This window comes from Xyrauchen texanus, chromosome 50, assembly GCF_025860055.1.
Source record: "Xyrauchen texanus isolate HMW12.3.18 chromosome 50, RBS_HiC_50CHRs, whole genome shotgun sequence".
NCBI lineage: Eukaryota > Metazoa > Chordata > Actinopteri > Cypriniformes > Catostomidae > Xyrauchen > Xyrauchen texanus.
In genome coordinates, this window is record NC_068325.1 from 15,276,350 (window position 1) to 15,294,917 (window position 18,568).

General features: G+C 37.0%; 1 protein-coding gene across 2 annotated transcripts; it reads right to left on the reverse strand.

Annotated features, from left to right (window-relative positions):
* Positions 1 to 3: 3 nt before the first annotated feature.
* tal1 (T-cell acute lymphocytic leukemia 1) lies at positions 4 to 9,269 on the reverse strand. Of its 2 annotated transcripts, XR_007970152.1 has the most exons (5): positions 9,177 to 9,269; positions 6,882 to 7,498; positions 6,102 to 6,193; positions 3,948 to 4,747; positions 4 to 123 (listed from the first exon to the last, which is right to left on the reverse strand). XR_007970152.1 is itself a non-coding variant. In XM_052124201.1 (4 exons), the coding sequence occupies exons 2-4, from the start codon at positions 7,385 to 7,387 to the stop codon at positions 4,308 to 4,310; spliced, it is 1,038 nt and encodes a 345-aa protein (XP_051980161.1). In that variant the 5' UTR covers positions 7,388 to 7,498; positions 9,177 to 9,269; the 3' UTR covers positions 3,640 to 4,307. The 2 variants fall into 2 exon arrangements, 1 of the variants encoding a protein (XP_051980161.1); XM_052124201.1 differs by lacking the exon at positions 4 to 123 and having other exon boundaries at positions 3,640 to 4,747.
* Between the last annotated feature and the right edge of the window lie 9,299 nt (positions 9,270 to 18,568).

Sequence of the window (18,568 nt, forward strand, 5' to 3'; positions counted from 1 at the left end):
AAGGAGTGTTTTGCTGTAGTGCCTGTCTGACCACAACAACAATGGCTTGATGGCACTGACTGTTGTCTCCAAAGCCAAGGACAAGGGAGAAGAGTTGAGCTATCTCAGCCTGTTGGTCCCAACCTGTTAAAAACAGAAGAAAAACTTAGAAGAATGCATGAGAAGAACATACAACACACTATAATGCATGATGCAGTATTATTATACAAAATCAATCATCATTATTTGACATTTCATGCAGCTGATTCAGATTAAATTAATTTGCATAAACATAGTTTATAAGTCATGAAATTAGTAATGTCACAATGTCCAGGACCAGATAGTCATTTCATCACCTTGTCCGTCATTCCATATACCCCGTCTCTTCATGTCATTAACTCTGTCCCTCTGTCATTTCAGATCCTGCCACTCCCCCTACATTGCAGTAACCCCAGTTTTCCTGCTCCCTGCATCACCTGATCTCACCACCTACCTGAACACCTGTCCCTCATTTCCTAATCACCACTCCTTATATATATATACACACAGACACACCGGCCTATTCCTTTTGTTCTCTGCCAGATCGTCAAATAACCTACTCAGTCTTTGCGTTCCACCTTTGTTCCTGTTTTCCTGGTTTTGACCTTGCCTGTTCCTGATTCCTGTCTGCCTTTTCCTTGCCTGATTTGTTCACCTTTGCTGACTGAACACCTGTTGACGATCTGTAGTAAAGTTCTTAGTTTGTTTAATCTTTCCTGCCTGTCTCCGTGTATTGCTTTTGAGTCCTGTTCTGATTCTGAGCTGTGACAAGTAAAGCATTTGACACTTTGCACAAGGTAGTTTGTGATGAGTACTGATGTATTGAGCCATTTTAGGTTTCTGTTAGTATGCTTTGCAAAGTGATGTGTGCAATTCTACATTACTTGCATGCTTGAATTCAGTGAAAGACTACAGATTTTCTTCCAAACTTGGTTTGGTGTGTGTATATATATATTCAGTATATATGCATTGATATATAAAATGTCGAATTTTGACCAAAGGAGACGTTTGAATCATTCAAAAAGCAGAAAAATAGAATAACAAATGTAATCACGATCCAGTGGGCATTACAGACTAGCAAATCAAAGTTGACGAACCTTGATTTTTATTTTATTTTTATTCCCTGTCAGCAGATGTTTTTCACACTTAATTCCATGCTATGCTGGAAATATTTTTCCTACTCTACCTTTGTTTGTCATAGCAACAGAAAGTTCTGCCCTTGTCCAAGCCTTTAGAGACCAACAAAAATTGTTTGCATGTTCACAAAAGCTAATTTTTAACTAATCTGTCAAAACACGATTGTTAAATGTAATGTTAAAATGCTCTACCTATATCTGAAGAAAAAGGTGAATGATAAAGTAGGACACTTTCTGGTAATTTGACGTTGCCGTTGTTTTTAAAATATCATCCCAATTGCAATGTGAATTACATTCCATACTAGTTTAGGATGAACTTTAAGGAATGTTCTGGGTTCAATACAAGTTAAGCTCTATTGACACCATTTGGGGCATAATGTTTATTACCACAAAAAATTATTTTGACTTGTACATCACTTATTTAAAAGAAAAGAAAAAATTGCGGTTACAGTAAGACACTTACAATGGAAGTGAATGGGGCCAGTTGATAAACATTAAAATACACACCGTTTAAGAAGTGTAGCCACCAAATTATCCACATTATCTGTGTTGACATGATTTTAGTCGGATAAAATCCCTTGCTCATCTTATTTGTTTAAAGTTTAATCCAATATTTCAACCATGTTGTCATGACAACTCAACACCATTAAACCCTGCAGTCTGGTAAAATGCAGTAATGGCAGTAAATCCCTGATTTTATAACACCAAAATCATGTTAACAAATATAATGTTTTCGTCTTGAGGCTACACTTCTTAAACAGTGTGTATTTTAATGTTTATTAACTGGCCCCATTCAGTTCCATTGTTAATGCCCTACTGTACCTGAAGTAAATGAGGGACGAGTCTAAATTGTTTTGTGGTAATAAACATTATACCACAAATTCTGTCAACTGATCTTAAATTGATTTGAATCTTTTCAGATTAACAATTATTTATTGATTCACATAAATGAACACAGAAAAACAAAACGTATATACACAGTATCAATCTTAACCCCCACTATTACCCTTCCCCCTCCCAATCCCCAATCCCACCGTGGCCCCAACAACATCCCAGTGGTCGCAAATTATACAGACACACATGCACAATAAATAAAAACTAATACAAGTATATTATCAATTATCACCCATCCATAAATGGCATATACCTACCCCATTTCTCAACAAACACACTGTACCTCCCCATTCCTCTAAATGACCCCTCCTCAAAGGCCACCACCCTTCCCCTCTCTGAGCACCACTCCTGAAAAGAGGCTGCTCCAGCCCCTTAAAATTATCTGCCTGGTGATATTGACACTGGTTAAGACCCAACTCTTTATGTGTCTATTTTCAATGTCGATGACTGCCCCATCACCCAAAATACACAGTCTGGGGCAAAATGATACCCAGTTGCCTTATACATTACACACCAGACTCTGAACCTTTAACCAAAACTCCTAGATCTCAACACGCCCTCAAAAGACATGAGTTAGGTCTCCATCCTCTGATTGGCATCGCCAGCAGGTTGGTGTGTTTTTAAGACCAAGACCATACAATCTAAAAGGGGTCCAATAAAACTTGACATTTTTTAGAATCCTAGCCCACTCTCCCTCCTCCAATACCAAAAAAATCTTTAAATCTTTCTCCCATAATCTCTTGAGAGTGGTTGAGGCTTCATCCCCCAGACTCTGAATTAGCAGGGAGTAATACACTGATGCCTCATGAACTTTTCCAAAAGCAGTAATTACCACTCTCACAGTATCTGCCGCTTTAGGGGGGTGTATTGTATTCCCAAAAATAGTACAGAGCAAGTGGCGCAGTTGTAGGTACCTAAAAACTGAGATCTGGGAATCTCAAAATGTTGAACCAAATTTGTAAAGGATCTCAACACTGCACTCTCATATAGGTCACCGAGTGTAGTAACCCCCCTCACTTCTCTGGTTAGATTGACAGAAAGGCTTTGCAGTGGTAAAATAGGGGCAAGAACTTCTTGTTCAACCAGGGAGGGGTTCTCTCAGGTGGAAGCGACCAATGAGCCAAATGTCTGAGACTGAACGCATTGTAATAAAACAAAATCTTGGGTAGGCCAATTGACAAAGATGGGCTAGGCCTATGTAATTTACTGAAATGTAATCTGGGACACTTTCTATTCCAAATGAAGGACTTCGCTGTGCTCGCAAATTGTTTGAAATAAGAGAGAGAGGGACATCTACAGGGAGTGAATGTTGCAGTTAGTTGAATTTTGGAATACAATTCATTTTATTAACAGTAACCTTCCCAATCATAGATAAATGTAATGAAGCCCACCTGCCCACATCGCTTCAAAACCTTTTTATTAAAGGGTCAATATTATTTTTAATAATTGAAGAATATACACATAATGATTAGGTTAAAGTGTCCCGATTTACCAGTATTTACCTCTGTATTTTAGGGTGTGTTAGCTTTCAAATTAAAAAAATATTCACGACACACATTTTCAGATTTGTTGTTTTTTTATTTTTGTGGGTTTTTATATAAAATGTTTGTGAGATATAACATTGCATATATTCATAGATAGATTTTCACCTTCCAACAAAGGTCTCTCTACTAAATATCACATTAAAATAACATTTTTTTTTCTGTTTGTTTGTTCCTTTAATACCCAATAAAATACTTAAAGGTACCAAGACTGGTTACTCAATCCTCTGCTAAAAAGCAGATCAAGTTCATACAAGTCAAATAAAGTGACAAAACACTTAATCAATGAATGTAACATTGTGAATTGGGGGAGGGAGTCGAAGCGGGCATGTCTAGCTGTTTCCAATGTCCTCCTTACCCAATGTACCTGATGAGATGAGAGTTGGAATGCAAGACAAGGTACCATTCAGAATATCCCTTCAATCTTCTGTTTTCTTTACGCTTCCAGGTGGTGAGCGACGATTTCTGTCCACCCTAAATAACCAAGGACCAAAAGCTACCAGGCATTTTCCCTCTGTACCACTGTGTGTTTCACCACGGAGGGCTTCTAGGTGTCAAAAGCATGAAGAGAACAGCTTAACAGAAAGTCATAAGTAAGAATATGCTTGCACACAACATGAAAATAAAATATGTTAGGTCCATGGAGCACTCCACCCTCTCAATTCTGGGCTTTTACTCCAAAGTTCTGTCCATTGATTCTCCATCAATGCTAACTCAGTCATCGTTGGGCGTTTCCGTCCAGGGGGTGGCTGGAGTTATGTAGTCCCCTTGCTGAAGGTCTGGATTCCACTGATGAGTCTTGGTCTTCGGTAAAGCTCTCCGGACTGGCGTCTCCGTCCAGCAGGCTTCCACAGCTAGAGTTGGGGCTTAACATCTCCTGAAGGAGGTTGTCTCGCACCAGGGTCGCATCTTGCCCATCTCGGGTGGTCCGAGTGGGTGCCTCGCCATCCACCATGTCGTCTTGGTCGTTGAGGAGCTTGGCCAGGAAGTTGATGTACTTCATGGCTAGCCGTAGGATCTCGTTCTTGCTTAGCTTCTTGTCGGGCGGGTGGGTGGGGATGAGTTTGCGGAGCTCTGCGAAGGCGCCGTTCACATTCTGCTGCCGCCAACGTTCGCGGCTATTCGTGAAAATCCGTCGCACAATTTTGGGCTGCGACCCTGTGAAAGCAGAGGAAATATAATCAGTATATTTCCAAAGAAATTCAGCTATTTCATCCATTTTAACTCACAATTTGCAGTCTACTTCAGACCACTTGGTTTCCATTTGTTCTAAATGCACTGTGCAACATTCATGGTTGAGTGCTTCAACATAGGTTTCCTTGTGAACACACCTAAGGTGTTCACTCACTTCTCATTGATATATTAGCTCTTGATCTCCTCGTATTTAACCAAGAATTAATTAACCTTTCTATTATCGATGGCATTTTACATTCAATTATTCAGGGCCATTTCTCATCAAAGACAGCTCTGTTGGAACGAGGCTATCAATGCTTCACTTTGCCTGATGCTCCAGTGACTTCATATAATTACACTTATTTAAATGGATTCCTAACCTCTTGAGTTAAGGAATCATTTTAAGCTTTTTATTTATTTATTTATTTTTGTAAGAAATTTGCCTTAAAACAGTGGGGAGGGCAATGTTACCTTTGATGCTCATTGGCAGCAGACTTAAAAAATGACACAATGCTGTTCATAATTCTATATCGTATAAGAACATATTGCATCTTAGACTAATTAGAATCCTGCACCTTGCAGCCAAACACATTGTGTCATATTTCCATTTTTATAGGCAACTGGCAGCTATCTCTGCTGTGCATACACTGTGATTTTTGGGCTGGTTCCTACTGGAAACTATACCCACTCCCCCTCTCTCTTCATGCCTGTTTTCTTTTTCTTATATTCTCCTTTGATTCTCAACATAATTTTGTCTTCAGTTGTATTTTATTTTAAGAGAAATGCCTTGCATTTCTATTCAATCCAGTATGATTTCTGAGAATCTATCTAATGCAAAAATAAATTAAAGGGGCATAATTGGATTATATGCAATGATGTTTTGATTAAAGAATAAGCCAACTCTGCTATTCATTTTATTATTAGTACTGATCTATTTCCAATTATAACTGATGTGCCATTTACTTCCAGAACAAAAATGATTTCCAAGAAAAACTGTTTGTGTAGCATACTGAAGTGCAGTTATTGCATTATTCATTATTTAATTATTAGGTGCCTAATAATGTAAATCGGTGGATTAAAAACGTCCCGACGTTGTCGTCGTCATTGGTTACTTCGTTCCTTTTAAATGCATCGTTTCGATTTTGTATGCTCTGTTCTCCTTTGGAACGTGACATTTTGCAATACAACATCATTATCCTGCCATATCGGACTTGTTTAGTGTAGGATTCCAATTCCAAAAGGAAGAATGAAGTTGAAATTTAAAAACAGAAAAGAGAGGGAAAAGCACAGCCAAAGAGTGGCTTACCATACTTCTAAAAAATATATAAAATGCTTTTACCGTCGCTGATTTCGACCTCATACGGCACAGGTCTGCGTTTCACTCGACTGCTGGGATACATGCCATACTGATCCGCTTCTCCAGCAAAACCACTGAGGAAAAACAAATAGACTGTTCGTTAAATGTGATATGGAAAATTATTAAATAAACATTCAATCTGAAAAATGCACTTGAAGGTAAAACCTTACGCAGTTTATTTGTATTTATCTGTTATAAATGTCGTAAGACATATTTAAGATCTTAACATGTATTTATTTGTCAATGAAATGAGTAAATAATACTTAAAAAGAAATAAGATTAGATAAAACGGGATGGTGTAGCTATAAAAAAAAAAAGATGAAAAGATGACAATCCTATTTTTATATAAAAGGTAAATATTCGTAGGTAACAATGGGCTATTTCTAAAAAAAAAAAATAACTTTCTATAAAGATTTAAAATCTTTTTATATATATAAACGTATGTATAAAGTTACCTTTGGGTGCTGATGTCGTTATAATAGGCTATATGAATCATTCATAAATCATAAAATATTCACAGTTCAATTTAAAGATGCTAGTGTAAGAACGTTTAAAAATGACGAATTGAGAATTCAAGATCTTACGAATATTGTCATGCACGTTTTTTTTTTATATAAGAATGATTTAAGTATTTTTAAATAGTGTCATTACTTTATAAATGCATCTTATTTATAGTCACATTAAATAAATAAAAAATATATATATATATATTTTAAACTACTAAAGCCAAAATGTTAAATCAAATCGAAATGTATATGTCACCTGTTAATAGCGGCGAGCGGTTGCGCCATGTTGCTGTAGAGCATCGCTCGGGCCGGGAGAGGGAAAGCGGGCGGGCTCAACTGCACCATTCGAGTTTCGCTCAGCGGGTCCCTGGGAGGCAGTGTCAGAGGAATAGGTGGTCTGCACAGCTCTGTGGTCTGCACCTTATGGCTGCCGTCAGCCTTGAGCTCTCTGCCTTTTATATCCACGGTCCCTCCTCTCCTGGACAGCTCGATCACCGGCACTTCCTTTTTTAGCTCTGTGGCATGATAAGGCGTTTCTTTGGTAACGCCATTAAGGATGAGAGTCCCGTTACAGCGCTCCTCGGGGAGGTGATGCTGTCCTATCTGCGTGGGCTTCGTGCCTTCCTGTTTCCCGCATGCATCTCCCTCCTCCACAGATGCCAAACCTGAGGAGGAAGTCGAGTTGGTGTCGCGCGGGGGCGATTCCAAGGCATCCATGCTCGGACTGAGCGGAAATTTCTCGGATTTCAGTTTTTCCATCATTCTTTATTGTGGATTCGAAAAACTGTTTTCCAAATCCTGAACAAGGCGCAGATATAAAATACTATCCAATAAAAACGTGTAATACCCAATTCGATTATCCTTGGAGGTCACCTGTAAAAAAGAAAAAGAGAAAAAAGTACATTTCAAATGGCACGCTATTTTGATGGAGCGATGCGGGTCCTTTCTGTGCATGCGTGACTGGAAACACTGACAGTACAGTAATGCAGATTTATGACAGCACTAAGTGTGACGGGTGTCTCTCATATAGGCTAACTGTTATATGTCAAGTCATCAAACAGGCCTGTGCATCTGACAACCAAAGTTATAACAGTTTTTCATTGCGCAATGGCAATCTTAAAATAAGCCATGCATAATACACACTGGTACTGTACTGCTCCAATCGGGTCAATCCTAGACAGGTTTGCTAGATAGAATAAGAAGGAAGCCATAAGAAAGCACATCATATTCTCACCCAGCACCAGCTATAGCCTGAATGTAAAGACGTAATTATTTATCGGACATTGGAGCTCAAATCAAACGGTTTAGGGTCGAATTAGTACTTTCTTTCTATTTGTGTGTGTATGTGTTTCTTTGACCTGACCTTGGCCTGTCACATTGACATTCTGGTTGTGGTATCTGGAGATAAGCATGTCATACCGGGGTCTTAGTTGGGAAAAAGCTTATCTTCTGCTAACACTGTTCTACATTTATAACAGAATATAACCTGAACGGTTCATAATTATTACAGGCCTTATTCGGTAACACCGCCTCAGATTAGCCTAATTAAAATAAATTAAATAAATTAAAAATATATACACGTTGTTGTTATTATTACTATTATTCTTAATAACAATTGATGTAGTATGTTTTAATCTACATTATAAAACTGGCTCCAAATCATTTTTATAATAAATATTTAAATAATATTAAAATATTATTTTTTATGAATATATATTGGCATATTTTTAAGACAGCCCTATATTTAAGGCTTTGTAATTATATCTAAAATGTCCTTGAATCTCACATTTCCCATTATTTATTATTGTTTTTAATAGTTACGCATTTTCATTAACATTCAATGTGTTTCCCAACGCATGTATAGAGAGTATAGAGAGCAAATAATACATTTGAATATTTATGTGATGCTGTTCATTCTCAGAAGAAGCCAATTGCATATGACACTTCATGTCTTGCTTAGTTTTTATATTGTGTGTAAATACAATAATATAGAAAATAGCCATTTTTAACAGTGAAACTCGATATTGCAAATGAGCATTATTTACAGCACTCTCAAATATGACGAATTACCCACACGTGAAGGAAAAGTAAACAACCTAAAAAGAAAACAAATGTACATTTTAAATATATTAGGAACGGATAACCCCACCAAAATGAATCTTAATTAAAGTTCGAGCTATAAATGGTTGGCCTACATGGGTGATACTATATTGGTGGAGTTATGGTGGCTATTATTTTTCCACTAGGTTTAGGTCGTAAAACGGAAAAGAGCAGCCAAGAGCCTTTGTGTGAAAAATCCAATCGAATTTCCCAACCTCAGTTAAAATAAAAAACAAGAGAATTTCTAAAACGCCCTTTTAATTATGAAACAAATGCCAAATCGATACCTGCTTCATTCAGGCTCAAGGGCCTATTCGCTATTGGACCGATCTCACAGACGAACAAATAATAAATGATAACTGACCTTACATTAATCGTCTCGCATAATGAAACGCTAATTATGTTTCGTATTAATCAGTTCAGCGCAGAAACAGCTGTATACGCGTCTTACCGTCGTCGGGTTGCGGTGGATGTTAATGTGTGCATGGAGCCATTTTGTGGAGGGTCATCCATGTCTGAGGTTTTAGATGCACTGAAGTGCTGTGTGGAACTGGAAGTGAGGTCTATATAATTCCACATCACGTCCAGTGTGCGCCTCTCAGTATGGGGAACGGAACACGGGCGCAATGTGGCCAGGCGAGATAAGAGCGCAGTGGCGGCCACTTCGCGCTCGATAAGCCCCTAAACCCATTATTTATGAAATGATTCATTATTATTTAGCTTTTTATCGAGGGCAAATGCGAAGAGAAAAATATAGACTTAATATTGTGAATGGATATGCATAAAAAAATAACTCAGCAGATTGAGGGAAAAAACCGAATGCGTAATATTGGTAGGCGTGTTGAACTGCTTCAGGGCTCAATCAAGAATTAATTATGCGGCAGAATGTAACACATTTTTTGTGATATCGGCTGAGGATGGTTGAAAAGTATCATTAGCGGCTATTTGTTTTAACACATTTCAGCGTTTTCCACAGAGGGATTGAGATTTAACTGGAAATAATGTACATGTGTGTAACAAATATGTGTTCGAGAGGTTACAAAGGTAGACAGTCATAAATGACACAATCAAGAATTCTAGTTCATTTCTGGTCAATGCAAGAATTCATACATTGATTAATTGCTCTTTTGGAAAAATCAGGGGGCATTCGATTTATGTTTTTGCTTTTAATTTATCTTTTTATTTTTTTTGGTTGCACATTGTCCTACAGTTCAGTGACAAGATAAGGTTGAAGACAATTTCTAAAGAGCACGAAAAAATAAATGTGTTCCTGTAGGATGCACCAACATTATCGGTATCTGCCAACATTATTGTTTTAAATAATCTGCATCAGGCCGGCCAATGCAGAATGATAAAAAAATCTGATTTCATGCTTACAAGCATTGTAGTTTACTGAGAACACTTTTTAAACAACAGATTTAAAATATTGGTCATTACTGGCATAACATAAATAATATCAGCTTGTGTATAGGCCATCCTATTTATTTTACTGCTATGGTCAAACTGATCTCACGAAAATTCGTACCTATTTTACTAGTTGACTATTTCGGACGATTTCAAAACGTGGAAATGCCCAGATGTACAATGCGGAAGTAAGGGAGTTCCAGGTTGTCATGAAAATGCTTATTAGCATTATGCCCTTACCTAAACCCCTTATATAAACCTAACTGATTAGTGTGACAGGCAGCTGTTATGTGTGACAGAAGCAAGTAATTGTTACATATTAGTTTAAAACGATGTATGTAGTGAAGGTCGTACGAATTCATACGAGTGCATTGATATACGAAAAGTCCCACAAATCCTTATGATTGGCTGTGAGATTGTGTTGGAAATTGGCGCCAGTAGGTCGACATCTGTATTGGATAGCCTATACATTCTAAAACATGATTGTTAATTATTGTAGGCCTAATAATGGCCTAATAATAAAATATTTCCTTATGCTGACCGATATTCCATTACTTTAATGTACAGTATACCCAGATTTTCAGAATATTCCGTAAATCCAATTCCTTACAGGAAATTCAACTGTATTGATCCGAGACATAATTATATTATGGAATTTACATACGTCTTATTGTATTGCAGATGAGAAAACAATGTAAAAAAATATATATATATATATATATATAGGCCTACAAATGAAATTACAATAAATAAACTCAAATGTAAACACGCATCATAAAGACGATGATTGATGGTTATTAGGCTACATAAAGCAAATTAAATCATCTTCGTTGTCAGCAAATGTATTTCACGATTAACACTGTAGATAACACATTGTCGACAGTCTAGAGGGGTGTCAGGTAGACTGTTGAAAACACTCCTCGTTTGCTCGGAGAACATCACGCCGCTAATATATCTTCATGAATGAATGTATGAAATGCACACAAAATAAGTATGAGCGAAATCAGCTTCATCATCTGACAGCCTTTGATCTCGCGCCTTTGTTAGTTCATTGCCACGGAGTTTGAGCGATTTCGGAAGGATGCCCCGCGAGACTCGCCTGAATTTGGTGTAAACCTCTAAGGACCACCTTGCTGAGCGCGATAAGACTGTATCAGTGAGCTGACGACCCCGGGTTCATCTATCAGACTGGGATGAAAGCCACTGGGCTTACTACTGCTGATTGGCAGACACTACCACCATGACGGCGTCTTCCCATTACAGGATTTTCCCGCCATCTCTCCTTCCCCATATTTGCTCGATCCAATTTAAATCTGGTTTAAATTTACTCGCAGTATTTCCAAGTGTTAATATAATACACACCCAACCCAAGCACATTACATCTGCCCTTTCAAGATGTAGCCTAGACTCGTGCAAACTAACTCATAATCTCTTGATGGGCCCAAATGTTTTTGAAATGAATGATTAAGTTCAAGTCGTGTCAAGGTGCAATGAAAGATGGGGAGACCAGGTTGGCAAACTTATTATACTTTGTTGAATATCTCTCCTGGAACAAACATTAAGATACCCCAAGTAGCCTAAAGGTGCAAACACTGTAAAATCGAATTAGTTGACCTTTTAGATTTTTAAGGTAATCAGTTTACATGCTTTTTCTAAGTGAGCATGCTTATTTGGCTGAAGTAAACTGAACTTAAGTTACGTTAACTAGTTACATTAAAATTAACTCACCTGTGATTGAAGTATAATTGTTTTTATTTATTTAAATTGAGTTATATGTCTTGTATGTATATGTATATTGTATATGTCTTATACAGTATAATGGTAATTATGACGAATCTCTGTTATGGCACATTGGATTCACTTCCGTTCTTCTTATTGAACATAAATCTGCACATTATTAAAGTACAATTGAGTAAAGAAAAATGGCTTAAATTTGAAAGGCAAATTTACCAGAGGTAAAACTCATTAACCTCATGGTGACTTCACACACATCACAACTATCAACCAGCTATAACAAAACAACAACAATAGTCATAAGAATTAAACTATATACATTTTTCAATAATTATAATTTTTTCGGGGGCCTGAGTAGCTCAGCGAGTATAGACACTGACTACCACCCCTGGAGTTCGAATCCAGGGTGTGCTGAGTGACTCCAGCCAGGTCTCTTAAGCAACCAAATTCAAACCGGTTGCTATAGGGAGGGTAGAGTCATATGGGGTAACCTCCTCGTGGTCGTGATTTAGGGGTTTTCGCGCTCACTGAGGCATGTGGTAAGTTGTGCGTGGATCGTGGAAAGTAGCATGAGCCTCCACATGCTGCGAGTCTCCGCGCTGTCACGTTATAAGATTGACTGTCTCAGAAGCGGAGGCAACTGAGACTTGTCCTCCACCACCTAGATTGAGGTGAGTAACCGCACCACCACGAGGACCAACTAAGCATTCCAAATTGGGAGAATAGGGGATAAAAATTAATAATAATTATTATTAATTTTCATTATTATTATTATTATTATTTTCTACATAAGTTCCCTTGTTTTGAGCAACATACATATTTTATTCAAGCGCAATTGCTTATGGGTATTCCACACACCCGCAATTTTGTACTTGATCATTTTGAGTTAGAAGTACGCGAAAGCCAACATTTACGTTTATTTTAGTTACGATTCCAAAATATGACATTTAAAATACTGTTTTATTAGGACCACTTAAATGTTTCTATTAATGACAACTTTGGGGTTTAGAGAGTAACAGTAATTTAATTAGAACTAGTAAGAATAGTAAAAGCTTAAGTTGAGTATTCTATTTTTATTTTTATTTTTACAATTTGAGAACTATTAGTGAATGAACTATTAGTTTCCATTCTTATGAAAAATCAACCCACTCAGTGTCACCAAATATTTATTGATTTATGTTGATTAATGGTTTAATTTATGTTGTGCATTTGTGCAGGTTGTGGGGTTGGTTGGCACAGTGTTAAAACACTGTAGGAGAGAAGCAACACACAGAGAAACAAACGGTTTATTTTACATCAGGACAACAGAACACATGTTTGTCTTCTATCGTTAGAGTAATCACTGGCTTGGCTTGAACAATGTGTAATAGGCATAAACTAATAATAAGTATTTTTATTACTACCGGTATACATTATTTTGTGTATTTAATTATATTGGTTATGAATGATCTATTCTTTTTTTTGTACCCACCCAAAAAAATGTGCCAACCATCACCACTCACATTCTTTTGCTAAATTATGTTAGCCAGTTGGCATACAGCCAGCTATAATTGTTTTTCAAAAATGTATGAAACAAACATGGGGGAATGTTACGAACTTGACACATGTTTCAAACCAGATGTTTTCATTTTTATCAGCTCAGACAGCCTTATTTGTCAATGATCACTATAGAGTTTGCTAGACACACATTAAAAAGCACCTGAAATGGGATGCCCATGTCTCTAGCCCAATTGTTATGCCTCTAGCCCATAACAGGAAAAGGTTTGGTCCATTCCACACACGTGTTCTTTCTTGATCTAATCTGCTAAACGTGATGATGTCTTCACTACCTGTCACGATTCTCCGCGCTCAATGACGTTGTCCTGTAGTCTGAACGCTCTGATGTCACGACCAGCTTCCTGCAAGGTTCCCCATTTAATAGACCTTACTCAGAGTGGCGCCGCGTTTCATTTTTGACGACGGGAATGAAAAGAGGCATCTGAGGGATAGACTTAAATCTCTCTTTCATGCCGTGCACTGTGTAAAGCTGGAGAAAGGTCCTATAGAACACATATTTTTCACAACATGTATTCTGGAGTTGTTTGTCTCCTAAACATTTTTAAATATGGTTTTAAATGCCATTTTAAATAGAACAGACTACGTCTATCGTCTATCAAATATGGCGCTACTCTGGATCGAATGAACATTAGTGAGTTAGAGGTGTAACTATTTAATCGAGTATGCTTATAACCCACTCCTGTGTAAAAAAAATAACAATTAAATTCGTCACAGTTGTAGATAAAGCACACCCTTCAAAAAGACGCCCACCCTATTTTAGTTCATGAAAACAAGCTGCTAGTTGGCGCCAAAACACCAGAGTTACTGTTACTGCTGTAAACATTTGGAAAATCTGCGCAGGTATTAAATGTTCCAGCGCCCCCTGAAGGTTATATACCTTTATAATACACACCATATAAGACATACAACAGTCAAACATTTTAAACGTTTATTTTTTAATTATGCTCATGTATCTCGATGTATATGCTGTCCAAAATTATATCATTTGAGATCAACTCATGATCTGTCTCTTTACAATATAGAAGAGAAATTCAGACGGTCAAGGGATAATTTTATCCATGCTAATCTATCTTAAACGGATAGTTCACCCAAAAGTGAAAATTCTCATCATTTAGTCAACCTCATGCCATCCCAGATGTGTTTGACTTTCTTTCTTTTGCTGAAGACAAACAAAAGTTTTTAGAAGAATATTTCAGCTCTGTGCATCCATACAAATGTTGGCCGGAACTTTGAAGGTCCAAAAAGCACATAAAGACAACATAAAAAGTTATCGACTCCAGTAGTTAAATCCATGTTTTAAGAAGCAATTTGATAGGTGTGGGTGAGAAAGATATCAATACTTAAGCCCTTTTTTACTAAATAAATATATATTTTTCCCTCACCCACACCTATCATTTATCTTCTGAAGACATGGATTTAACCACTGGGGTCAAATAGATTACTTTATAATGCCTTTATGTGCTTTTTTTTTGAGCTCCGATGTTCTGCAAACTATTAATTTGCATTGCATGGAGTTACAGTGCTGAAATATTCTTCTAAAAATCTTTGTTTGTGTTCAGCAGAAAATAGAAAGTCGTACACATCTGGGATGGCATGAGGGTGAGAAACAGATCAATATGTAAGTCCTTTTTTACTTTACTAACCTTTAAGGATACAATTGTGATTTATAAAAATGAAAACAGTATATCTGTTTTTTGTGTGTTTGTTTTTTCATTTAATGACCTAACAATTTATATATATATATATATATATATATATATATATATATATATATATATATATATATATTTAGCTTATGCTATGTGTCTTTAAAATGAATGCCAAAGTGATACTTTATATGTGCATCCGTTTCTCACAAATGTCAGCTGACAAATGTAAAAAAAAAAAGAAAACGGAAAGAAAGAAATATCCACTAGAGGGAGCCAAAGACAAAATGATAACATGAGTACAATCAAAACTATTAACAATTGACAATTAAACACCACTTCAATGTTTAATGTGCATAAAAGTCATATTTGCTCTGTGATTTGTGTTGTAATCGACAAAAGACCATTTATGGCTCTATATCTTGTTTAAAAATCACAATTCATTCATAAATCTTTGAACTGTTAAAATTAAGAAGAATTTAGAATTTGGACTTAGAATTAAGTTAATCGTTATGCCAAATATATTTTGCTTAAATGTTTTTAGATGTAATACATGATTGATTATTTATTATGCATGTTTTCATCTCTTGTTTGTAGGTGCCGGTAATGTCCTCTAAGTGGCGCTATTCACTAAGTGTTTCCTGCACTTTTGTCACAGTTTTTAGTCCGTATTAAGGTCATGCAGTTTGACTTCACTGAAGAGAGGCAGCTTTATGGAAAGTTGTTTTCTCAAGGAAGACATTCTTTCCACTTAAACCAGGTCACACAACCCCTCCCCTCCTCACAGGTTTGCCTTCTGCAACCTACATGCAAGATTATGCCTAATCTAATCTCATCAATGTTTAATCATGTAAAAGTCTTGTCAGAAATTCCACATTGCCATTTTGGCAAATGCTTCTTGGTTCCTTGTACGACAAAGACCAAACCTGAGGAAATATCAGTTATATAAAGTATTGCCGGTTATTTCCAGTATTTTCAACAGTGTTCTTTTGTATCTCTGGAGGTTTTGAGCCAAAGGGCGGCTGCTCTATTGCTCTGTACACAGAGTCAGCAGAATTTGTTATGGACTTTGGTGTGGCTTCTGTAAACTGTGCTAGAGTAACCCACAGCTGGCTGTGAGTAAAAGTGACACAACGTATTGGTTATGGCTTATAGAGTGATGAAATGAGGTCATGATTAAACAGAAGTGAATGGGGTCAGTGTGATAACACAGTCGTCAGTGTAGTAACACAGTTTTTATCATAGCAACAAGTGAGGGGTGTGTTCCTGGGTTTGAGGGTGTAATTGTCTGATGTCTGACTCACTCAAGCTCTAAGCAGTAATTTACAAGATGAGGCTGCACAGATTTTACACTCATATGCCTTACCAAAAAGCACTGTGGCAATACCATGAGAGGTAGTATTATCATGGTGTTTGTCTAAAATAAATCATTGTGTTACCATGTCTAAAAACAACAACAACAACATGGTAATACATACCATGGTAAATGTCCCAAAAAAAAAAAAAAAAAAACATGGTAAAACACTGGTACATGTCCAAAAATATAGTTTTGCCATGGTACATGTCCAGAAACATGGTAAAATAATGGTACATATCCAAAAACATGGTATTACCATGGTGCATATCCGAAAACATGGTATTGCAGTGGTACATGTAAAAAAACATGGTATTATCATGGTGCGTGTCCAAAAACATGCTATTATCATGGTGCATGTCCAAAAACATGCTATTATCATGGTGCATGTCCAAAAACATGCTATTATCATGGTGCATGTCCAAAAACATGGTATTATCATGGTGCATGTCCAAAAACATGCTATTATCATGGTGCATGTCCAAAAACATGCTAGTATCATGGTGCATGTCCAAAAACATAGTTTTGCCATGGTACATGTCAAGAAACATGATAAAATGTATATGTCCAAAAACATGGTATTAGTATAGTACATGTCCAAAAACATGCTATTATCATGGTGCATGTCCAGAAACATGCTATTATCATGGTGCATGTCCAAAACCATGCTATTATCATGGTGCATGTCCAGAAACATGGTATTATCATGGTGCAAGTCCAAAAACATGGTATTATCATGGTGCAAGTCCGAAAACATGGTATTATCATGGTGCATGTCCAAAAACATGGTATTATCATGGTGCATGTCCAAAAACATGGTATTATCATGGCGCATGTCCAAAAACATGCTATTATCATGGCGCATGTCCAAAAACCTGGTATTACCATGGCGCATGTCCAAAAACATGCTATTATCATGGCGCATGTCCAAAAACATGCTATTATCATGGCGCATGTCCAAAAACATGCTATTATCATGGTGCATGTCCAAAAACATGGTATTACCATGGCGCATGTCCAAAAACATGCTATTATCATGGTGCATATCCAAAAACATGGTATTATCATGGTGCATGTCCAAAAAAATAGTTTTGCCATGGTACATGTCAAGAAACATGATTAAAATGTATATGTCCAAAAACATGGTATTAGTATGGTACATGTCCAAAAACATGCTATTATCATGGTGCATGTCCAAAAACATAGTTTTGCCATGGTACATGTCAAGAAACATGGTATTATCATGGTGCATGTCCAAAAACATAGTTTTGCCATGGTACATGTCAAGAAACATGATAAAAAAGGTACATGTCCGAAAACATGGTAAAACAATAGTACAAGTCCAAAAACATGGTATTACCATGGTACATGTCCGAAAAAATTTAGTAAAATGTTCAAAAGCATATGGGATTACAATGGTGTTTTATATGTATCATGGTAATACACATTTTTATTTGGACATGGTTGTAGAAAAATACCATTTTGGTAAGGTTTAATCGTGGTACAAGTCTAAAACACTATGGTTCTACCAAGTGAAGTGAAATACACAAAACAGCATGTTTCGTGCATAGGGATTTCCTACACCTCTTTATACATGCCATACCTCGCATACTTCACATTCCACATATTGTGGGTCTTTACAGATCGTTTTTGTGGAAGGGGGTTTAAGTGTTGAAAGAAGGCGTGGGATGAAAATAGTTAAGAATGAGATCATAAGCGACAGGAGTGTGTTTACAGATGTGTGATGTCTCCCTCATTCGCACTCTAGCTCTCATCTCTGCAGGTTGAGAGAGTGATTCATCCATCAGCTCGGCAGGCGGCTCTATAAATACTCAACCCACACGATGTTGACGCAGAGGGGGCGCTGCTGTTCAACCGAGCATTATTACCTCACAAGCATGTGTTCTTCAGGATATTTCACGTTTCCACGTAGAGCTCTGAATCACCAACCAGGTCAATGGGTTCTTTTTTTTTTTCATCTTGTTTTTTTTTTTATCACCTAACATCCTGATTTTTATATACATTTTTTGCTCGTACCAGTGTGCAGTCTATTTAAAACACAAGGTTGACTGACTCAGTGTGGGGGAGATGAATGTGTCACATTGCTTTATATTCATAGACGATCTTCCATATTAGCATGCTTGCACC